This window comes from Lepus europaeus, chromosome 4, assembly GCF_033115175.1.
Source record: "Lepus europaeus isolate LE1 chromosome 4, mLepTim1.pri, whole genome shotgun sequence".
Classification (NCBI taxonomy): Eukaryota; Metazoa; Chordata; class Mammalia; order Lagomorpha; family Leporidae; genus Lepus; species Lepus europaeus.
The window spans coordinates 1,105,080-1,128,208 of NC_084830.1; the positions used below are offsets into that span (position 1 = coordinate 1,105,080).

Consider the following 23,129-nt stretch of genomic DNA (forward strand, 5'->3'; position numbering starts at 1 on the left):
TCCCACAGCACCAGGCCAGCTGTTCCCCCTCTCCCCTCCCAGGCTGCAGGGCGTCAGGCCGGGTAGGTGACCCCACGCCCCTCGCCTCGGTGGGTGTGTCCTGCAGCCAGAGCGCGGTGCCCCACGTCTCCCCTCCTGGCGCCCAGCCTCTCCCTCCGTGTCCATCCCAGCTCACAGGTGTCTGTGGGACAGTGCTCCTCCGTCCGCCAGCCTGGGGCCCCCTTATGCCGAGGCGCTCACCCGCACTTGCTTTGTGCCGGCTGCGGCCCAGCGCCCAGCGCTCCCTTTGCTTCTGTGTTCTCTCATTTACTCCCTTGAGAGAACCAGACAGAGGGCTCGGCCTGCGGGTCCTGCCGCAGCCCAGGAGTTCAGTCCAGGCCCCCCACGTGGGTGGCAGGCGCCACTGCCAGAGCCCTCGCTTGCTGGCCCCCAGGGTCTGCCCAGCAGGAAGCAGGAGTGGGAAGTGGAGCCAGGTCTCCAAGCCACGGCGCCGGACACCCACCTCTCGCGGTCCCTCCTCGGTCTGAGGGCGGCGTGGCCCGGTTGGCCTGCGGGAGGCCCCTGCGACCCTCGCACGTCCTTGTGCAGGGACAACAGGGTGCTGCCCTGGGCGGCTGCTCCGCAGGGGCCCTGGCTCCGCCGGGACTTCACAGTGTGGATGCCGTGTGCTGTCGGTGTGGGTGCCGTGTGCTGTCAGTGTGGGTGCCGTGTGCTCTCGGTGTGGGTGCCATGTGCCGTCGATGTGGGTGCCGTGTGCCCTCGGTGTGGGTGCTGTGTGCCGTCGATGTGGGTGCTGTGTGCTGTCAGTGTGGGTGCTGTGCGCTGTCAGTGTGGGTGCCGTGCGCTGTCAGTGTGGGTGCCGTGTGCTGTCAGTGTGGGTGCTGTGCACTGTCAGTGTGGGTGCTGTGCGCTGTCAGTGTGGGTGCCGTGTGCTCTTGTTGTGGGTTCTGTGCGCTGTCAGTGTGGGTGCCGTGCGCTGTCAGTGTGGGTGCCGTGTGCTGTCAGTGTGGGTGCCGTGTGCTGTCAGTGTGGGTGCTGTGCGCTGTCAGTGTGGGTGCCGTGTGCTGTCAGTGTGGGTGCTGTGCGCTGTCAGTGTGGGTGCTGTGCACTGTCAGTGTGGGTGCTGTGCGCTGTCGGTGTGGGTGCCGTGTGCTGTCAGTGTGGGTGCCGTGCGCTGTCAGTGTGGGTGCCGTGTGCTGTCAGTGTGGGTGCCGTGTGCTCTCACTGTGGGTGCCGTGTGCTGTCGGTGTGGGTGCCGTGTGCCGTCGGTGTGGGTGCCGTGTGCTGTCAGTGTGGGTGCCGTGTGCTGTCGGTGTGGGTGCTGTGTGCCATCAGTGTAGGTGCTGTGTGCCATCAGTGTGGGTGCCGTGTGCTGTCGATGTGGGTGCCGTGTGCTGTCGGTGTGGGTGCTGTGTGCCATCAGTGTGGGTGCCGTGTGCTGTCAGTGTGGGTGCCGTGTGCTGTCGGTGTGGGTGCTGTGTGCCATCAGTGTCGGTGCTGTGTGCCATCAGTGTGGGTGCCGTGTGCTGTCGGTGTGGGTGCCGTGTGCTGTCGGTGTGGGTGCCGTGTGCCGTCAGTGTGGGTGCCGTGTGCTGTCAGTGTGGGTGCCGTGCGCTGTCAGTGTGGGTGCCATGTGCTGTCAGTGTGGGTGCCGTGTGCTCTCACTGTGGGTGCCGTGTGCTCTCACTGTGGGTGCCGTGTGCTGTCGGTGTGGGTGCCGTGTGCCGTCGGTGTGGGTGCCGTGTGCTGTCAGTGTGGGTGCCGTGTGCTGTCGGTGTGGGTGCTGTGTGCTGTCGGTGTGGGTGCCGTGTGCCGTCAGTGTGGGTGCCGTGTGCTGTCAGTGTGAGTGCCGTGTGCTCTGTGCACTGTGCAGTGGGGAGCACTGCCCCCAGTGTGCCACGTGGTACTGCCGCAGGACTGCTGCGTGTGTGCCTGTGTGCTTGTGTGTAGGGGGACGTAGTTACCACTCACTCCATTTCCACGCTGCGAGTGTTGAGCTTCCTCCTCTGTTATCCGCAGGCAGCTGCCTGGCTCTCCTGTGCCTTTAGTGCCTGAAGGTGGCCTGCCTGGTGGAGGAGGCCCTGGGGATGGACTGCCAGCTTCCAACAGAGAGCTGAGAACCAGGGAGCCCATCCCAGCCACTCTGCTCCATGACCCTGGGTGCGTCGCTTTGCCTCCGACCTCTGTCTCTGTGTGAAGTCTTTGGCGGCACCTACCCGGAAGGGCCAGCGTGGTCACAGGCAGCTTCCTGGGCAGGCCCACCAGGCCTCATGTCCTTTGTGCCTGAGCCTCGCCCAAACCTCATTCTTTTAAAAAAAAAAAAAAAGGTTTATTTACTTATTTATTTGAAAGGCAGAGAGAGAAGTCCTCCATCTGCTGGTTCGCTCCCCAAACGGTTGCAATGGCTAGAACCAGTAGCCAGGAGCTTCCTCTGGGTCTCCCACGTGGGTGCAGGGACCCAAGGACTTGGGCCGTTTTCCACTGCTTTCCCATGCCGTTAGCAGGGAGCTGGATCAGAAGTGGAGCAGCCGGGGCGTGAACCAGCGCCCATACGGGATGCCGGCGCTGCGGGTGGCGGCTTTTACCTGCTATACCATGGCACCGGGCCCCCAAACCCCGTTCTACTGGAAAAGACTCGGCTCTGTTGGGGCGCATTTCCACGCTGTGCAGTTGTGCCAGGATGCCCGCAGTCCCCGGGGTTCCCATCCCCCACGTGCCCCGCAACATGCTCCCTGGCCCTTGGTCCTGTTCCTGCTGTCCTGGCACCGGAGCTGCGCCCCGCCCTGCACATTGGGCAGTTTGTTTACCCACCCACGCTCAGGGACTGGACATTTGGGCCATTTCTGGTCTGGAGCTGCTGTCACTGATGCTGCTACGAACGCGTCGGCAACATGTGTGTGTTTCCGTTTCTCCAGGGTGGGTAGTGAGGTGTGGGATCGCTGGGTCCTAGAGCGGCCAGAGCCTGAATGAGCCATGCCTCCTCCTCTAGGCTGCACCCTCACAGCCCCACCGGGAGCCAGGGAGGGCTGCGCTGTGGCCATACCTCACCAGCTCTCGTCCCTGTCTGACTGCAGGCCTAGGCACGGTCTCTGGTGGCTAGTGGTGGTGAGCACCTGGTGTGCTGATTGGCTGTTCTCGCCCTGAAAACAAGAAGCAAACCACACACACAGAGCTCTGTTGAGGTGCAGTCTGCACAGCACATGACTCACCCTCCGGAGGTACACATTCAGGTGTTTGGCCTAGTGGGTAAGACGCCTGTCCATGCCAGAGTACCAGGGTCCATGTCCAGCTCCCCTCCAGCACCTCGGGAGGCGGTGGTGATGGCGCGAGTAACTGGGTCCCCGCCATTCGTGTCGGCGACGGGTTGCGTTCCAGCTCCCAGCTTCCATTTGGCCTAGCCTAGTCCTGGCTGTTGTAGGCACTTGGAGAGTGAACCAGTAGAGAGGAATGTCCTCTCAGTGTCTCTCCTATATAAAAGTTTAAAAAGGTGTACAGTTCCGCAGTTTTTGCGTGACTGCATTATTAACTGTTTAAGTTAGGGGAGGGAGCATGTTGCCTGAAGTTGCGGCACCCTTGGTGCCTGGTGGGGGTCTTGGCTCCACTTCTCACTCAGCTTCCTGCCGGGGTGCAGCAGTGATGGCTCAGACACTGGGTCCCAGCCGCCCACGGCGAAGCAATTTGAGTTCCAGGTTCCTGGCTTCGGCCTGGGCCCGCCCTGGGCTTTTGTAGAGTGAACTAATAGAGGAAAGATCTCTTTCTATCTGTCTCTCTTAGCCTTTCAAATAAAAGGAAAGTAAATTATTTTTTAAAATCAATAAATATAATATTGGTAAAATTATGTGACAGGTTCACCATTGTAACCACTTCTAAGGCCCATAATTCAGTGACATTAACTGCACTCACCGAATTATGCAGCTGTCACTATCTCTTTTGAAGATATCTTTTTGAAAGGCAGAGTTTCAGAGAGAGAAGGAGAGACAGAGAGACGTATCTTCCATCCAGCCAGCAGCTTCATCTGGGCCTTCCACATGGATGCAGGGGCCCAAGGACTTGAGCCATGTTCTCATGCTCTCCCAGGCACGTTAGCAGGGAGCTGGATCAGCAGTGGAGCAGCCGGGATTCAAATCAGTGCCCACATGGGACGCTGGCGTTGTGGGCGGTGGCTTCACCCACTGTAGCACAGCGCCGACCCAGCCGTCACTGCTTCCTTACCCCAGATAGAAGCACTGCGAGCACTAAGCAGCGACTCTGTTCCCACTCCACCCCTGGCAGCCATGGACCTACTGGCCTTCTCCAAGAACTTGCCTGTCCTGGAAGCTTCTTGTAGATGGAGTTGCATGAAGCACGCTGCTTATAGCACAGGTCGCTCCTGTGTGTGTGTGGGGGGGGGGGGGGTGTCAGAGCTTGGGCTGAGTTGTGTAGACACGTTGTTCACTTAGGGTGCATTGCTGGCTTGGATGCTAATTCTGTGTTTAATTTTTTTCTTTTTAAAAATATTTATTTATTTGAACAGCAGTTGCGCAGAGTCGGGGAGAGAGATCTATCTGCTGGTCTGCTGGTTCACTCCCCAAATGGCCACAATGGCCAGGGCTGGGCCAACCTGGCCAGGAGCCAGGGGTTTCATCCAGGTCTCCCCTGTGGGAGGCAGGGGCCCTAGCCCTTGGGCTAACATCTACTGCCATCACAGGTGCATTAGCAGGGAGTGGAGCAGCCAGGACTGGACCTGGCACCCTGAAATGGGGTGCTGGCATCATAGGTGGTGGCTTAACCCACCATGCCAGTGACAGCCCCTGTGCGTAGCTTTCTGAGGAACTGCCGAACCATTTTCCTCCGTGGCTGTGGGGTTTTGTGTTCCAGCTGTGCACACGCATTCCCACTCCTGCGTGCCTTCCTCAGCACTTCTCGTTGGGCTAATTCATTTTGTGTGTGGGTCCTTCAGGGTTTTCTGCATATAAGATCACATTGTGAGTAAGCAGGTGATTCACTTCCTTTTCAGTTTGGATGCCTTTTATTTTGTTCTCTTGCCTAATTGCTCTGGGTAGGACTCCTAGGTGCTAGTGCTGTGGCATAGTAGGGGAATGCAGTGGAAGATGACCCAAGTGCTTGGGCCGCTGCACCCACATGGGAGACCCAGATGAAGCTCCTGGCTCCTGGCTTCAGATTGGCTAAGCTCTGGCCATTGCGGCCATTTGGGGAGTGAACCAGCGATGGAAGGCCTCTCTGTCTCTGTCTGCCTGCCTGTCTCTCAAATAAATAAATAAATCATTTTTAAAAAAGGCTTCAAAACAAAGGCTTCTAGTACTATGTTGAACAGAAGTGGCAAGAGAGAGCATCCCTCTTCCTTGCCTTAGAGGGAAAGTTGTCATCTTTGATCAGCTGTGACCGGCTGGGGACTTGCTCTGTGCTGGGTGCTGAGCTTTGTCACTCAAGGTGACCCTTCAGGGCTTTTCTCCTTTGTTCTGTTAAGGTGGTCTGTCTGCTGCCTTAAATCACAGCCAGTTTGCACTGGCTGGTTTTTGTATGTTAAACCATCCTTGCATTCCAGAAATGTCTTTTTAATAAAGCTGCCCGTGTCATGCTGTTTGGTCTTCAGGTTTTCCCAGGGACAGCAGTGCTGGGGAAAGACTTGGTCTCAGCTCTGCTTGTCCTGCGGTTTCTTTTGGCATCAGGACAATGTGGACGTCGTTGGACGCACAGCAGAATGACCGTCCTCTCACGTCTGGGGCAGCTTGAGAGTCGCTGTGCGTTCTCTGTTTTAGGAGTCACCAGTGACGCTGCACAGCCCTCGGCTCCCCTCCGAGGAGGGTCTGCTCACTGCCTCACCACAGCAGGGCCTTTTTGAGTTTTCTGTGTTTCTTGAGTCAGCGTTGGTAGGCTGTGTATCGCTCATCTAAGTTTCAGATCCAAGTGCGTGGTGTGGTTTGACCCATTTCCAGTTCCCCTTCTGATGTCTGCAGGGTCTGTAGGAGCCCTGTTTCATACCAGTAATGGAAATTCGTGACTTTTTAACCGTCTGTTCAGCTAGAGGTTTGTCAGTTTTATTGATCTTTTCACAGGGCCAGCTCCTTCCTCACTGATTTTTCTCTGTGTTTTTCTGAGCTCACTGCTTCCCACTCTTCGCTTTATGTTTATTTCTGCTTTGCTCCTTTTGTCCTCTCTGAGTTGTTCAGGTGGGAGCTTCAATTATTTTAAAATTTTTAAATGCATTTATTTGGGAGACAGAGAGCTCTCGTGTGCTGGTGCACCCTTGAAATGCCTACAACAACCAGGGATGGCCTGAGGCCAGAGTGGGAGCTGGAACTTAACCCAGGTCTCCCTCGGGGTGGGGGGGTGGCAGGAGCAGGGAGCGGAGCCAGAGCCAGAGCCGGGCCTGAACACAGGCTCTCTGATGGGGGTGCGGGTGTTTAACCACAACGCTGAGCACCGGCCGTCTGTCCTTTAATTGTTGTGTTTAGGCCGTTTACATTTAGTGTGGCTGTGGCTATATTAGGGCTTCAGGCTGTTTGAGTTCTTGTTTTCTGGTTTTCAGTTCTTGTTTATCCACTGGCTTTCTGTGGATTACTTCAACATTGCTTAGAATGTTATTTGGAATTATCTGTAGTGGTTATTTACTGTATTCTTTTTAAAATTTTTATATTCATGAGGCCAACATTGTGACACTGCAGGTTAGGCCACTGTGAAGCCAGCATCCCCTGTGAGCACTGGTTTGTGTTGCACTGCTCTGATTCCCATCCAGCCTCCTGCTAGTGGCCTGGACAAGCAGTGGAGGGTGGCCTGAGTGCTTGGGCCCCTGGATGAAGCTCCAGGCTTCAGGCTTCGACCTGGTCATTGCTGCTATTTGTAGAGTGGACCAGTGGATGGAAGATCAATTGATCTCCCTTCCTCCCTCCCTCCCTCCCTCCTCCCTCCCTCTTGCCTTCTCTCTGTAACTTTTAAAGTTTCAAATAAATAAATGAATGCCTTTCAAATAAATAAGTAAATCCTCAATAAAATAATTTGTTATGCAAGAAGAGGGGGAATATCTTTACATAACTAAGTGATTATCCCGGGTGTTAAATTGTATATTCACAAGCTATCAAAGTCTACCAGTCCTATCATTTTACCAGTTTAAGTACAGAAAGCTTGCCTTCATGTCCCTTTACCCTCTCCCATTTATTTATCTATTTAAGATTTCTTTATTTTGAAAGAGAGAGAGAGAGAGATCTTCCATCTGCTGGTTCACTCTCCAAATGGCCGCAGTGGCCAGGAGCCTAAAGCTCCATCCTGGTCTCCCGCATGGTGCGGGGTCCCACAAACCTGGGCCGTCGTCCACTGCCTTCCCAGACGTGTGGGCGGGAGCGGGATGGGAAGCAGGGCGGCCGACGGGAGCCGGCGCTGCGGTGTGGGGTGGGGACGCCGGCATGCGCAGTGGGCGCTAACCCTCTGTTAGGACAGTGCCCGTCCACAGCGAGGATACTGACAGTTATCTTAAGTGTGTGATCCACACGTTTAGAGCCATGACAGAAGCTGTTAGCATTTTTGCTCAAACATCAAATACAACTTAGAAAACTCAAGAAGAGGGAAGTCTGGTGTGTTTATTCCTGTTTTTGCTAATCCTGTTCTTCCTTCTCCGTCCGTCGCTTCCTTCGCTGCTGTCCGGGCGGCCCTGCTGGTGACGCAGCCCCCAGTGCCCGCGCCTGGGAGCACGGTGCTTCCTCCTCCCCGAAGGCCGTCCACCGCGCGGGTCCCGCGTGCTGGTCTTTGTCCTCTCGGCTTCCGTCCTCCCTGATGTGTGGTCAGGCCCGCAGGTGGACGTCTCTCTGCCTGCTCTGAGGATTCGTTCTGTGACTTCTACGAACGAACCTGCGGTGTATTTCTCTGATTTGGAAGCCGCCCAGCTGCTGCTGCTGCCGCTGCCGCCGCCTTTTCTTTTCTTTTTTTTAAAGATTTGTTTATTTGAAAGGCAGAGATACAGAGAGAGGAGAGAGCGCAAGAGAGCTCTTCTGTCTACTGGTTCACACCCCAACTGGCTGCAATGACCAGGACCGGGCCAGGCCAAAGCCTTGTGGTTGTGTGTGTGGAGCGTGATTATGGTTGTGTGTGTGTCGGGTGTGTTTGTGGTTGTGTGTGTCGGCTGTGTTTGTGGTTGTGTGTGTCCGGTGTCTTTATGGTTGTGTGTCGGGTGTGTTTGTGGTTGTGTGTGCCGGTGTGTTTGTGGTTGTGTGTGTCGGCTGTGTTTGTGGTTGTGTGTGTCCGGTGTCTTTATGGTTGTGTGTCGGGTGTGTTTGTGGTTGTGTGTGTCAGGTGTGTTTATGGTTGTGTGTCTTGGGTGTGTTTGTGGTTGTGTGTGTTGGGTGTGTTTGTGGTTGTGTGTGATAGGTGTGTTTATGGTTGCGTGTGTGGAGGCCTGTGGTTGTGTGTCAGGTGTGTTTATGGTTGCGTGTGTGGAGCGTGTTTGTGGTTGTGTGTGTGGAGTGTTTGTAGTTGTGTGTGTCAGGTGTGTTTGTGGTTGCGTGTGTGGAGTACCTGTGGTTGCGTGTGTGGAGCGTGTTTGTGGTTGTGTGTGTCAGGTGTGTTTGTGGTTGCGTGTGTGGAGTGCCTGTGGTTGCATGTGTGGAGCGTGTTTGTGGTTTTGTGTGATAGGTGTGTTTATGGTTGCGTGTGTGGAGGCCTGTGGTTGTGTGTCAGGTGTGTTTATGGTTGCGTGTGTGGAACGTGTTTGTGGTTGTGTGTGTGGAGTGTTTGTGGTTGTGTGTGTCAGGTGTGTTTGTGGTTGCATGTGTGGAGTACCTATGGTTGCGTGTGTGGAGCGTGTTTGTGGTTGTGTGTGTCAGGTGTGTTTGTGGTTGCGTGTGTGGAGTGCCTGTGGTTGCATGTGTGGAGCGTGTTTGTGGTTGTGTGTGATAGGTGTGTTTATGGTTGCGTGTGTGGAGGCCTGTGGTTGTGTGTCAGGTGTGTTTATGGTTGCGTGTGTGGAGTGTTTGTGGTTGCGTGTGTGGAGCGTGTTTGTGGTTGCGTGTGTGGAGTGCCTGTGGTTGCGTGTGTGGAGCGTGTTTGTGGTTGTGTGTGATAGGTGTGTTTATAGTTGCGTGTGTGGAGGCCTGTGGTTGTGTGTCAGGTGTGTTTATGGTTGCGTGTGTGGAGCGTGTTTGTGGTTGCGTGTGTGGAGTGTGTGGTTGTGTGTGTCAGGTGTGTTTGTGGTTGCATGTGTGGAGCGTGTTTGTGGTTGCGTGTGTGGTTGCTTCCAGAGCACGGTTCTGGCGCTGAGTTGAGGTCTGTCTCCAGCACCCGTGGTTGGTGTGTGGCTGGTGTGTGCTGCGCTGTGGAGAGCAGTGTTTCACGCACAGTCAGTTTGAGATCTTGCTGGTGTTCGGAATGGGGAGTTATTTTTCGCAGCGGGAGGTACCACCCCATTGCTCTGCCACTGACGCTGTGGGCGGGGTCTCCTTGCCGCTGCTTGGGGGGGCAGGGTACTTCCCACAAAGCCTCTGCTGGTGCCCCTGCTTGGGCTGGGGTGGAGTCCACATTGCTTCTCCCACACCCACACGCCCTCCACGACACCATGTCACGCCTGCAGCCTGCCTGGGGTCATGCCCAGTGAGCTGAGTGGGGTGCGCCGTGCACCTGGGGGCTGCCCTGGTCCACCGTGGGCATGTCCACGTCCTTGGCTGCAGCGAGGCGGTGCCCTGCGTGGCTCCACAGACCTTGCTGTGTTGGGAGCTGCTGTCCCGTCTGTGAGAGCGGCGTGCGCTGCCTCCGTCTCAGGGCCCTTCCCAGCAGGCAGTGGTGCGCTGGTGCATGGCGACTTGGGTCTCGATGCAGCTCCCCGAGCGTGGGTTCTGCCCAGCAGTTGGGCACTGGCTGGGTCCCACCTGGGTCCCAGTGCCTTCTACCAGCCTGAGCCCTGGGGTCGCCCTGCTCAGAGCGGGGGCTCAGCACACAGCAGTCCCAGGCCAAGGCAGCCAGGGCTGAGGGTCACCCACCACGACCCCAGCTGGCACCGCAGTCTCGTCTCCAGCTCCCCTGCCTGCCCCTTCCCTTCCCCCAGCTGCAGACCTGGCCCAACTTTGCCACAACCTCCAGCCATTGTTTTGTTTTAAAGATTTATTTATTTGAAAGGCAGGGTTAGGGAGAGGGAGAGAGATCTTCCATCTGTTGGCTCACTCCCCAAGTGGCCATAGTGGCTGGAACAGGGTTAGGCTGAAGCCAGGAGCCAGGTGCTTCTTCCAGGTCTCCCACACGGGTGCAGGGGCCCAAGCACTTGGGCCATCCGCTGCTTTCCCAGGCCGTAGGCAGGGAGCTGGATCGGAAGTGGAGCAGCCGGGACTGGGACGGCTGTCCATATGGGATGCTGACTTACCAGCCACGCCATAGCACCGGCTCCAGCTTCCAGCCTTTTGACCTTGCCAGCCCCTAGGGCTTCCCTCAGCAGAACCGCAGGCCCCTGTGGGCTCAGTCCCTGGCCTTCCAGTCATCCCCTCCCTCCCCTCCCCATGATGGAGGGCTGGCAGAGCTGTCTGGGGCTGGGCGGGGCGTCTGACAGCAGCCCTGAATAGAGCCAGTTCTCGCCCCGCCCTCTGCTGCCCCTCCCTCCTGCAGGACTCCCACCCCCAGGGGCTCCTGTGCCCTTGGAGTGCCTTCAAGCCCTGCCCCAGTAGCCGAGTGGCCCTGCAGGCTGCACTGTGGCTGTCCACTGCTCAGGGCCCAGCACAAAGCACGTGGCCATTTACCGTGTTCCCTGCTGAAGTTTAGATTTGCCGTAAAGGTGCAGGGATCCCAGAGTTGCCACGCTCTGCGCCGTTCCTGGCAGGTGACTACCCCCAGCTGCCCACACTGGTGGTTGACGTGAGCATGTGGCCGGCAGTTCCCTGAGAACGGTGTCTGCTTTCTGCTCCAGGGCACATGGCCGCTATCCCTAACGCCGGCTGGAGACTTGGGCAGCAGAAGAAATTCCTGAGGTGGGGGCAGGGGCAGGCGGTGGGACGCGGCCAGCAGTCTGCGGCGTCCTCTGGTTTTGGGCAGTGGGAAGAGGCTGTCAGGAGGTGGCGCTGTGGAGCCGGGCCTGGGGCTGTTGCCTGTGAGCCTGTGAGGAGAGCCCCCTGTTGAAGCCTTCTGAATCCTGCTCCTCACACCAGCCGCCCAGGCAGAAGCCACTGGCCTGTGCTTGTCCTGGCCTGGGGCGGCCGTGGGGGCCCGGCAGAGCCTCGCTCTTCATGGGGTGCTCTGAGTGGGGAGGGTGTGGCAGGGCACCGGGCGTCGGCGCTGTTACACACCGTTGTCTTGGCACCAGTCCAAAAGCCGGTGACAGCTGAGTCATTGGCACACAGCTTGGCTCTGCAGCCCCTGGCCCAGAGCAGGGGCCACACTGTGGGCAGCTGTAGCCGGGGGGAGGGGACGCAGGCCACCGCCTCCAGGCAGCCCTGGGAGGTCCAGCCTTTTCTTCTTGACCATTAGAAGAATCAAAAGTTATTTTATTTATGTTTTAAGAATTATTTATTTGAAAGGCAGAGTTACAGAGAGAGAGGGAGAGAGAGGTCTTCCATCTGCTGGTTCACGCCTCAGATGGCCACACGGCTGGGGCTGGGCCAGGCTGCAGCCAAAAACTTCACCCGGGTCTCCCCATGGGTGCAGGGGTCCAAGCACTTGGGCATCCTCCCCTGCTTTCCCAGGCCACAGCAGAGAGCTGGATCGGAAGCGGAGCAGCCAGGATATGAGCTGGAGCCCATATGGGAGTGTTTCAGGTGGCAGCTTTTACCACACCGCTGACCACAGAAAAATACGTCTTTTTACAAAAATGAAAGAAAGGGCTGGTGTTGTGGCGTAGCAAGTTAAGGCGCTGGCGTCCCGAATGAGCGCTGGTTCAAGTCTCAGTGTCTGTCCATAGCCGCCCCTCCCCCAGCCCCCGTTAGTGTCCTTAGTGAAGTCTCGCTCATCTCCTGAGAGCTTCATTCCAGGCACTGTAAAGACACTTAGAGAGGCAGAGCTCCGACACACTGGCTCGCTCCCGACTTGCCCACAGTGGCCAGGACTGAACCCAGGTCTCCCACCTGGGCGACTTGAGCCCTCCCCTGCCACCTCCCAGGGCCTGCATTAGCAGGGAGCTGGAGCCAGGAGCTGGGGACTGAGTCCAGGCCTCTGGTGTGGGACACGAGTGTCCTAGCCGGTGGGCCAAAGCCCACTCCCCTGCTCCAGGCACTCTTGCTATTGGATACTAGCACGCCCTGTCTTCACATTTTATTTTCCTGCTTTTCAGGGGTGTGCACCTTGGTTACCCACAGGTCCTTGGGTGTTTCTGCACAAGCATCGCACCTTTCCGGCTAGTGATCTTCTTTCCTTCTTCGTTTTCTTTGCCTTGCCCTGCCGCACTGTCTAGGACCACTGGGTCCTAGCGTTCCGCCTTTCCCCAGTACTTTGTGCTTTCTGGAAGGTTCTTGTGAGGAACACCGGAACGTGTCCTTCGAGTGCTCCTTTGCTGAGTGCTTCCTTTTTCGTAGATTGGTTACGGCATAAACCGCCCCTTGACTGGATTTTGCATGGAGCTTGAATCTCACTAAACCTCTCTTCTCCCATGGCCTGCCCATCAGCCTTGACTGTGCCGATTCTCTGGTGTTAAACCAGCCGTGCATTCCAGAGATGTCCTGGCACGGTTCCGTGGTGGGTTCGTGTCTGCACCCATTGTAATCTGTACAGGACCTCTGCCCTTCCTCGTGAAGCTGGCCTGAGAGCCTGCAGGGCTGCAGGGTTCCCGCCACTGCGCTTCCCACGGGGGAGCCGCTTCCGCTCGGAGACTCCTGCCGGGGCCCAGGTGACGCTCAGGCCGCACGCGCTTTCTCCTCCTCCTTTCTCAGCCTTCAAACCAAGCTCTTAGTATTTTTTTTTTTTTTAAGATTTTATGTATTTATTTGAGAGGCAGAGTTAGAGAGGTCTTCCACCTGCTGGTTCACTCTGCAAATGGCTGCAGTGGCCGGAGCTGGGCCGATCTGAAGCCAGGAGCCAGGAGCTTCTTCTGGGTCTCCCACTCGGGTGCAGGGGCCCAAGGACTTGGGCCATCTTCCACTGCCTTCCCAGGCCACAGCAGAGAGCTGGATGGGAAGCGGAGCAGCCGGGACTCGATCCGGCGCCCATATGGGATGCGGACACTGCAGGTGGTGGCCCTACCCGCTACGCCACAGGCCAGCCCCAGGGCAAGGCCGTGTTTGGTTTCTGATCTGCTCATTGCCTGTCTTTGCGTGAACAATCCCAGGGGCAGGCAGCCCCTCATTCCACGTCGCCATGTTGCGTCCTTGGCAGCTCTAGGGATTACAGATTCTCCTTTGTATGGAGCTGTCATTTTTAAATTTTATTTATTCAAAACATGTTTGAAGTTCTATTTTTTATTTATGAAAGGTAAAAGAGAGAATTCAATCTTCCATCCACTGGTTCACTCCCTAAACGGCCACAACGGCCAGAGCTGGGCCAGGCTGAAGCCAGGAGCCGGGAGCTTCTTCAGTCTCCCACGTGGGTGCAGGGGCCCAAGGGCCCGGGCCATCTTCTGCTGCTTTCCCAGGCCACAGCAGAGAGCTGGGTGTCGCGTGGAGCAGCCAGGCTTTGAACCAACACCCATGTGAAATGCTGGCGTCTCGGGCGACTGGAGCTGCCACAGCACAACACCTGCCCCCACTTTCATTAGTTACTCATTCGAATTCCTTGTGGGCATAGGAATATCAGGGTTTTATCTTTTCTGGGACTTGTCAGTTCTGTGTGTGTTCCCCCTTTGTTGGTGTGAAGTGTGGGGCTGGTGCCTCGCTGCCACCCACTTGTCCCCCAGTGTCACTCATGCATTCTTTTTCTCCGCCTCCGGGTCAGTCTTTTAAAGTGTTTTATTTATTTGAGGGACAGACGGAGCTCTCCTCAGATGCCCACAGCGGGTGGGCCAAGAGCCCGGTCCCTGTGTGCAGGGTGCGCTCCCTCCCAGGGCGTGCGCTGGCAGGAAGCTGGGTCGGGGGGCAGTCGGTCGTGTGGGGCAGTGGCACTGCAGGACCTTAGCTGCCCGGCGGAATGGCTGCCCCTCCAGCTCCTGGCGGCGGCGGAGGTGCACGTGTTGGCGGAGCACCGGCCCGCGGCCCTCTTGGGCGCCTTTGCGGCCTGTCCCTCTGCGTTCCTCGGGTTCCTTCTGCTGTTTCCCGGGACTCTGGGGGCGCCGTGCTTTCTGGTGCAAGCGTTGAGGGCTGTGAGCACTGCTGAGCTGCACCCCGCGGTGTTACTTCCCTTGATTGAGCGGCGGGGAGAGGCCAGGAGCCCAGCACTCGACGGACACGGGGCTCCCACGAGGGCGCAGGAGTAGGGGCAGCGTGCGCTTTAGCAGGGAGCCGCGATCTGCTGCGGAACAGAGCCTTGACGGGCAGCGTGGCTGCTGCGCCCAGCACCCTCAGCCACCCTGCGGCGTGTGGTGCTGCTGTCTCGGCGCCGTGACGGCTCCGGACGTGGCCTCATCCCCGTTTCGTGTTGGATGCCTCACTGAACTGCGGTGATCTTGATTCCCAGATCTTTTTTTTTTTTTTTTTGCCAGACAGACTTAGGCAGTGAGAGAGAGACAGAGAGAGTTATAGACAGTGAGAGAGACAGAGAGAAAGGTCTTCCTTCCATTAGTTCCCTCCCCTAATGGCCGCTACGGCCGGCCCTGCGCCAATCCGAAGCCAGGAGCCGGGTGCTTCCTCCTGGTCTCCCATGCGGGTGCAGGGACCCAAGCACTTGGGCCATCCTCCACTGCACTCCCGGGCCACAGCAGAGAGCTGGCCTGGAAGAGGAGCAACCGGGACTAGAACCCGGGGTGCCGGCGCCGCAGGCGGAGCATTAGCCGATTGAGCCACGGCGCCGGCCGATTCCCAGATCTTGAGAGAGCATTCTGGGAACTCGCTGGACAGCCCTTGACATTTTGTCTGCGAAACGCGGCCCAGGAGGAAACGTGGGCCTTGAGGCCCGAGGTTTGCCTCGTGTCCGGCTTTTCTGGGCTGTTTTGTAACGTGGTTTTGCTTTCTCGTAGCTCTTGGGTAATTTTTAAATGTCTTCGTATTGGTCCTGGGGTCCTGCTGTGTGGGGCACGCAAGCTCGGACCCACGCCATCCACTGAAAGTGTGTGTGAGTCCCACGCGTCGCGTCGCCTTGCCAGGAGCCACTGGGCATTCATAGGAAACTGCCTTACAGGCCGAGCGCGGCGTGCTGACGCTCCGGGCGTCACAGGGCAGAGGCGCAGCCTCCACACGCTGTGCTGCTTCCTGCACACCCTCGGCGGCCGCGGCCATCACTGGGCGTCCACTGCCCCGCTCAGCAGCCTGTGGTCGGACCTGCAGACGCAGCCCCGAGGGACCTGCTGGCACTGTGCTGCCCAGCGTGCCGCCCACACCCCTGGAGCTCGCAGGCGCACTCGTGCACTCTGGTGGGAGTCCTTCCTTCCACACTCCCCGTCCTCTGTCCACACCGCCCTGGGGCTCCAGGCTCTGTGCCGTGGAATGAGGACGGGACGGAGCCCCTGCCTTGTGTCTGGGGCAGGGGTGAGGCTGACTGTACCCCACAGAGGCGTGGGGCACAGTGAGGGGCCAGGACTTTGAGCCACTCTGTGGGTAGCTGCCAGGTCAGGAGGACACACGCTCCGCACAGACCCCATCCCTGCCGGCTCGGGACCGGGTGCTGGGAGCAAGTGGCTCAGGGCTGTTGCCACATCGTCTCCACTGGCCGTGCCAGCAGGCGGGGGCCCCGGGGCTGGTGTCGGCAATTGGCTGTCTGGGGTGTCCAGAGAGGGTTTGCTGTCTGGCTACCGTGAGGTGCAGTTGGGATGTCCCAGGCTGGCTGGACGCCAGCTGTCCCCTGGGAGTCTTGCCCACTGGAGCCAGCTGTAGAGGGGACTGAAGGGGTATCCCTGTCCTGGAGAGGCCCCAGGCAAGAGGTGGGCTCCTTGGGGTGGAAGGGAAGGCATGGGAGGCAGCCTGGGTTGGGCCCCGGGGCCTTGGATAGGCTTCAAGTTTCCCAGTGGCCTGGGGACGGAGCGGAGGCCCCAGTACTGCCCAGAGCACCTGCCGGCTGCTGCCCCCCCCCCCCGGGGGGGTATAATTAGCCACCATGACAGGTGCTGCGTATCGAGTGCCCCCTCTGACCCAGTGCTGCCTGGCCTTGGCCGACCTGCCCCACCCTGGACCAAGGCGCAGAGGCCTCAGGCCCCACCCCCCTTAGCACAGGGACGGTCAGGAGGGGAATCCCGGGCAGTGGCACAGGCTCTGGGAGTCCCCGCACTGGCCCCACCCCTGCCCTCAATCCCTGTCCAGCGCCCCAGGGATCACTGAGGGCATCTCTTGGGCAGATGGGAGGCGTGGGAGCCCAGGCAGAGCCTCTGTGCTGGTGACATCAGCCCTCCAGCAGGAAGCCCGAGACCTGGCGGGCCGACTGCAGGGCTGTGAGGCGGGGCCTGGCCTGGTGCTGCAGCATCCAGCCAGCCGCCCAGCTGCGCCCCTCTCCCCAGTGCAAGAAGAAACACACGCTGCTGTGCCCCGACTTCGCCCGCAGGGGTGCCTGTCCCCGCGGCACCCAGTGCCAGCTACTGCATCGCAACAAGAAGCGCCACGGCCGGCGGACAGCACCCCCCACCCCGGGGCCCGGCGACACCACCCCCAGGAGCAGGCCCTCGGCCAGCCACGGGCCCAGGTGATGGTGCAGTGGGAACGGCGTGTCAGGGCACACGGGACCCCCTGGGGTGGTGCCCCCACCTGGGTCCCTGAGGCTAGACTGAGCCAAGGCATCCCCAGCCCCTGGAGGGGGTAAGAGCTTCTGATGACCTGCTGCCTGGAGAGGGGACCTGCTGTGTGAGTGTGGGAGCCCGGGCAGGGCTGGCGAGGCGGGGTGCGTGTGGAGCTGGGATTGCCACCAGCTGGGTGAGCCCGGGTGCCTCAGGCAGAGGCCCCGTAACCCCCTGGGGCCCCGGCAGAACCTGTGCCCCTTTGCTGTCCTGCAGGAAGCCCTCCGCCAGCCAGCGTCCACCCACACAGACGTCCAGCTCTGCTGCCACGGCTGCCCCCGCCTCCCCTCCCCCGACCCCACAGAAGTCAGCCTCGGCCTTTCCCTCTACTTCCTCACCCAAGGCCTCCTCCCCCTCCTCCTCCTCCTCCTCCTCCTCCTCCTCCTCCTCCTCCTCCTCCTCCCCCTCCCCCTCCCCGTCCTCCTCGGCCCAGGAGGACCCGCATCTCCAGGAGGTGGCCGCGCCTGTGTCTTCGAGCTCTGGGGGCCTCTGCAAGCTGCCTTCCTTCATCTCCCTGCAGTCCTCGCCGAGCCCGGGAGGCCAGCCCCGGGCCCGGACCCCCAGGATCCCCCGCTCCAAGGACTCAGGTAGGCAGCCCAGGTGCCCGGCCCAGGCGTCAGAGCTGCAGGTGGGGCCCTGTGAGCCAGGCCGGCCGTGGGCAGGGCCGCGAGGTGCAGCCCGGCCCAGGGCTGATTTAATTAGGAGGCAGCCGTTTGTGTTAATTTGTTCTGGAAGATCAGCAGGCGCTGCTGTGGAGAGCAGATGTTCCTGCTCCCGGGATGCACATTTGGGGCCTGGTGAATGGCTCCACTCAGCCTTGTTTAGGGAGAAAGGAGGATTTTATGGCTGCAGACGGCCCTCTCTGTAAACATTTTACAGCTCTCCGCACGTCTGAGTGACGATAAACCCCACGCAGCTCGGCGGGCTGCAAATGCGCGACCATACGGCCGGCGTTTTATTGTCGTATTTCACGGTCCTCACGCTAATGGAGGTGCTTACTGCAGCCCCTCACAGCCCTGCCAGCTCGCCACAGCCACCACGGCCAGGCCCTCGTGCCTTGCACCAGCGGGGGCCCGTGAGCACTGGGAGGGGGCCGGGGGGCGGGGTGGGTGCTGAGGGCTGTCAGAACTTCCTCCCCCCCCTTCAGGTCCCACCCACAGGGCCGGGGTGCTCTGGGCAGATGTAGGCTGCCCCTGCCAAGGTGGGCTTGGCTGCCTGGGTGGCACCTGGGAGGTGGCCCCTGAATTGCATGGGCAGTGAGGCAGGAAGCACTGAGCCAGCCTTGCTCAATGTGGAGCCTGCACTCTGCCCACCACACCCAGCAAGCTGCTCCCACAGCCCCCCTGAGTAGGAGGTGTGAGTTTGCACATTGAGTGTGGTGTGCATAGCCAGGGGTGAGTGTGCCATCTGTGCGGGTGTGCATAGGCAGGGGTGAGTGTGCCATCTATGTGTGGTGTGCATAGGCAGGGGTGAGTGTGCCATCTGTGTGTGGTGTGCATAGGCAGGGGTGAGTGTGCCATCTGTGTGTGGTGTGCATAGGCAGGGGTGAGTGTGCCATCTGTGCGGGTGTGCATAGGCAGGGGTGAGTGTGCCATCTGTGTGGTGTGCATAGGCAGGTGTGAGTTTGCACATTGAGTGTGGTGTGCATAGGCAGGGGTGAGTGTGCCATCTGTGTGTGGTGTGCATAGGCAGGGGTGAGTGTGCCATCTGTGTGGGTGTGCATAGGCAGGGGTGAGTGTGCCAACTGTGCCTGTGTACATAGGCAGGGGTGAGTGTGCCATCTGTGTGTGGTGTGCATAGACAGGGGTGAGTGTGCCATCTGTGTGTGGTGTGCATAGGCAGGGGTGAGTGTGCCATCTGTGTGTGGTCTGCATAGGCAGGGGTGAGTGTGCCATCTGTGTGTGGTCTGCATAGGCAGGGGTGAGTGTGCCATCTGTGCCTGTGTGCATAGGCAGGGGTGAGTGTGCCATCTGTGTGTGGTGTGCATAGGCAGGGGTGAGTGTGCCATCTGTGTGGTGTGCATAGACAGGGGTGAGTGTGCCATCTGTGTGTGGTGTGCATAGGCAGGGGTGAGTGTGCCATCTGTGTGTGGTGTGCATAGGCAGGGGTGAGTGTGCCATCTGTGTGTGGTGTGCATAGGTAGGGGTGAGTGTGCCATCTGTGTGTGGTGTGCATAGACGGGTGAGTGTGCCATCTGTGTGTGGTGTGCATAGGCAGGGGTGAGTGTGCCATCTGTGTGTGGTGTGCATAGACAGGGGTGAGTGTGCCATCTGTGTGTGGTGTGCATAGACAGGGGTGAGTGTGCCATCTGTGTGTGGTGTGCATAGCCAGGGGTGAGTGTGCCATCTGTGCGGGTGTGCTTAGGCAGGGGTGAGTGTGCCATCTGTGTGTGGTCTGCATAGGCAGGGGTGAGTGTGGGCATCTGTGCAGGTGTGCATAGGCAGGGGTGAGTGTGCCATCTGTGTGTGGTGTACATAGGCAGGGTGAGTGTGCCATCTGTGTGTGGTGTGCATAGGCAGGGGTGAGTGTGCCATCTGTGTGTGGTGTGCATAGGCAGGGGTGAGTGTGCCATCTGTGTGTGGTCTGCATAGGCAGGGGTGAGTGTGCCATGTGTGTGATCTGCATAGGCAGGGGTGAGTGTGCCATCTGTGTGTGGTCTGCATAGACAGGGGTGAGTGTGCCATCTGTGTGGTGTGCATAGGCAGGGGTGAGTGTGCCATCTGTGCCTGTGTGCATAGGCAGGGGTGAGTGTGCCATCTGTGTGGTGTGCATAGGCAGGGGTGAGTGTGCCATCTGTGTGCGGGTGTGCATAGCCAGGGGTGAGTGTGCCATCTGTACCTGTGTGCATAGGCAGGGGTGAGTGTGCCATCTGTGCCTGTGTGCATAGACAGGGGTGAGTGTGCCATCTGTGTGGTGTGCATAGCCAGGGGTGAGTGTGCCATCTGTGTGTGGTGTGCATAGACAGGGGTGAGTGTGCCATCTGTGTGGTGTGCATAGACAGGGGTGAGTGTGCCATCTGTGTGTGGTGTGCATAGACAGGGTGAGTGTGCCATCTGTGTGGTGTGCATAGGCAGGGGTGAGTGTGCCATCTGTGTGCGGGTCGGGTGTGTGCATAGGCAGGGTGTGATGAGTGTGCCATCTTGTGCCGGGTGTGCATAGGCAGGGAGGTGAGTGTGCCATCTGTGCCTGTGTGCATAGACAGGGGTGAGTGTGCATCTGTGCCTGTGTGCATAGGCAGGGGTGAGTGTGCCATCTGTGTGGTGTGCATAGGCACGGGGTGAGTGTGCCATCTGTGTGTGCGGGTGTGCATAGCAGGAGGAGTGAGTGTGCCATCTGTGCGGCGTGTGCATAGGGCAGGGGTGAGTGTGCCATCTGTGCCTGTGTGCATAGCAGGGGTGAGTGTGCCATCTGCTGTGGTGTGCATAGGCAGCGGGTGAGTGTGCCCATCTGTGTAGGTGTGCATAGACAGGTGGTGCGTCGTGTGCCATCTTGTCATGTGGTAGTGCATAGACAGGGTGAGTCGGGTGTATGCCACTGTGTGTGTGGTGTGCATAGACAGGGGTGAGCTGTGCCATCTGTGTGTGGTGTGCATAGGACTAGGGGTGAGTGTGCCATCTGTGTGCGGGTGTGCATAGGCAGGGTGAGTGTGCCATCTGTGTGCGTGGTGTGCATAGCTAGGGGTGAGTGTGCCATCTGTGTGCTGGTGTGCATAGGCAGGAGGGTGAGTGTGCCATCTGTGCGGGTCGTGCATAGGCAGGGGAGAGCTGTGCCATCTGTGATAGTGTGTGACTTAGGCAGGGCGTGAGTGTGCATCTGTGCCTGTGTGACATGCAGGTGAGTGTGCATCTGGCTAGGCAGGGGTGAGTGTGCCATCTGTGCGGGTGTGCACAGGCCACCCCCGCTGAACAAGCCCTGGGCACAGCAGAGGCCCCTGTAGCCGCTCTGCTCCCTTGGCCCTGGCTGCCCAGGCCAGGCCGGCAGCAGGCTGCGTGGGCCCTGGGAATGCCAGGTCCTGGAGGCCGCTGGGGGCAGGCTCCCGTCCACAGCTGTGGACCTCCCTAGCCCGGGGTGTATCTGCGTCCCCCATCCTGCGGGCCCCATCCTGAGCCCCAGACCAGGAGCCTGTTGGGGGGGGACACTGCTCCTGGCTGGGCGTCGCCACAGCCTGACCCTTGCCCTCTCCACACAGGGAGGCCTCTGCACATCAAGCCGCGCCTCTGAGGGCCCCGGGACCAGCCTGCACCTACCTCACCCTCCACCCTGAGGAAGTGCCGCAGGGGCGCCGTCCTGCCTGCCTGACGCTCAGCCTTCTGTGGCCAGTATGCCCAGGGCCTTGTCTTCCTGCCTCGGGCCAGGCACCTGCCCAGCCGGCCCCCCGTACCCCTCCCTCCTCACCCCTGCCCCTCAGGGTGCCCCCGTCCCGTCCCCTGCCGTGGGCATGGGTGGCCGTGCCCCCAGCCGCCCGACCTCCTCGGCAGGTATTTTGTGTCCAGCAATAAAGGCTCTGTCCTGCACTTGGTTGCCCCGTGCTGGCCGCCACCACAGCACCACCGCGCACGCTGGGGCCCGCCCTGCCCCCCCCAAATGCTCTGGGGTCAGCGCAGTCCCCTGTGGCCGAGCCAGCACCATCTGAGGTGGGGTCAGGTGAGCAGGAGGTGGGGGCAACCCCGGCTCCACCCACCCTGTTGGCACTTCGGGTTCTGAGGGACCTGACTGGGCCTGCGTGAGAACGCCGTGGGACCCCTGGAGGACCCCCAGTGGCCTGCGCGTGCGGCCATCTTTGCATCCCCTGGCCACTGCCCTGTGCCAGCCACTGCCTGCGCCTGGAGCCCGGCAGTGATGAGGTTGAAGGGCTGCGCTGGCCAGGGCGGGTCCCTGGGAGAGGGAAGCTCTGCCCCTGCCGCCCAGGCCACGGGGTGCGTGCCCCGCTGAGGGCAGGGGCTCCCCTAGAGCAGACGCCAGTGACCCCTCTGGCAGGACCAGAGCTCCTCCCGTGAGCAGGCGGTAGGCAGGCCTCGCCACCGGGCCCGAGGGGCCTGGGCTGGGTACCTCGTGTCCAGCATTCGCAGGGTCTGTGTCGCGGCCTGGCAGCCTGCTCACAGCTCCTGGGGCCTTTGGTGCTAGCCAGGGTGCAAGCCTTCAGAGGAATGGAGCAGGCTAGCACATGGCTGCAGGGAGTGGGGGACGAGGGGGCCGGGGCTGGGGCTGCAGGGAGTGGGGGGCGAGGGGGCCGGGGCTGGGGCTGGGGCTGCAGGGAGTGGGGGGCGAGGGGGCCGGGGCTGGGGCTGCAGGGAGCTGGGGGGGCGAGGGGGCCGGGGCTGGGGCTGCAGGGAGTGGGGGGCGAGGGGGCCGGGGCTGGGGCTGCAGGGAGTGGGGGGCGAGGGGGCCGGGGCTGGGGCTGCAGGGAGTGGGGGGCGAGGGGGCCGGGGCTGGGGCTGCAGGGAGCTGGGGCGGTGAGGGGGCCAGGGGTGGGGGCTGCAGGGAGTGGGGGGTGTGGGGGCCAGGGGTGGGGGCCAAGGGTGAGGCTGTAGGGAGCTGGGGGGTAAGGGGACCGGGGGTGGGGGCTGCAGGGAGTCGGGGGAAGAGGTGGCCAGGAGTGGGGGTGCAGAGAGCTGGGGGGTGAGGGACCAGGGGTGGGGGCTGCAGCAGTGAGCTGGGGGGGGCTGCAGGGAGCTGGGGGGGGGGTGGGGGCTGCAGGGAGCGGGGGGGAGAGTGAGGGGACCAGGGGTGGGGGTGCAGAGAGCGGGGTACGGGGGGACCAGGGGTGGGGGCTGCAGGGAGCTGGGGGGAAGAGGGGGGCCAGGAGAGGGGTGCAGAGAGCTGGGGGGGGGTGAGGGACCAGGGGTGGGGGCTGCAGCAGTGAGCTGGGGGGGGCTGCAGGGAGCTGGGGGGTGGGGGCTGCAGGGAGCAGGGGGGAGAGTGAGGGGACCAGGGGTGGGGGTGCAGAGAGCGGGGTACGGGGGGACCAGGGGTGGGGGCTGCAGGGAGCTGGGAGGAAGAGGGGGGCCAGGAGAGGGGTGCAGAGAGCTGGGGGGGGTGAGGGACCAGGGGTGGGGGCTGCAGCAGTGAGCTGGGGGGGGGGGCTGCAGGGAGCTGGGGGGTGGGGGCTGCAGGGAGCGGGGGGGAGAGTGAGGGGACCAGGGGTGGGGGTGCAGAGAGCGGGGTACGGGGGGACCAGGGGTGGGGGCTGCAGGGAGCTGGGGGGCAAGGAGGCCAGGGGTGGGGGCTGCAGCAGGGAGCGGGGTACAGGAGCACCAGGGGTGAGGGGTACGGGGGCACCAGGGGTGGGGGCTGCAGGGAGCTGGGGTGTGGCAGGACCAGGAGTGGGGGCTGCAGGGAGCTGGAGTGTGGGGGGACCAGGAGTGGGGGCTGCAGGGAGCTGAGG

The 23,129-nt window shown here is 60.5% G+C and overlaps 1 protein-coding gene across 1 annotated transcript in view; it reads left to right on the forward strand.

The window, feature by feature from the left end:
- ZC3H3 (zinc finger CCCH-type containing 3) overlaps nt 1-21,251 on the forward strand; it is an 83,627-nt gene extending 62,376 nt beyond the window's left edge. Inside the window, exons 10-12 of the mRNA XM_062187921.1 lie at nt 16,472-16,653; nt 16,961-17,331; nt 20,934-21,251. Of these exons, the coding sequence (XP_062043905.1) occupies nt 16,472-16,653; nt 16,961-17,331; nt 20,934-20,965 (585 nt within the window). The 3' untranslated portion in view covers nt 20,966-21,251. The remainder of the gene's footprint in view (nt 1-16,471; nt 16,654-16,960; nt 17,332-20,933) is intronic.
- Nucleotides 21,252-23,129: the final 1,878 nt, after the last annotated feature.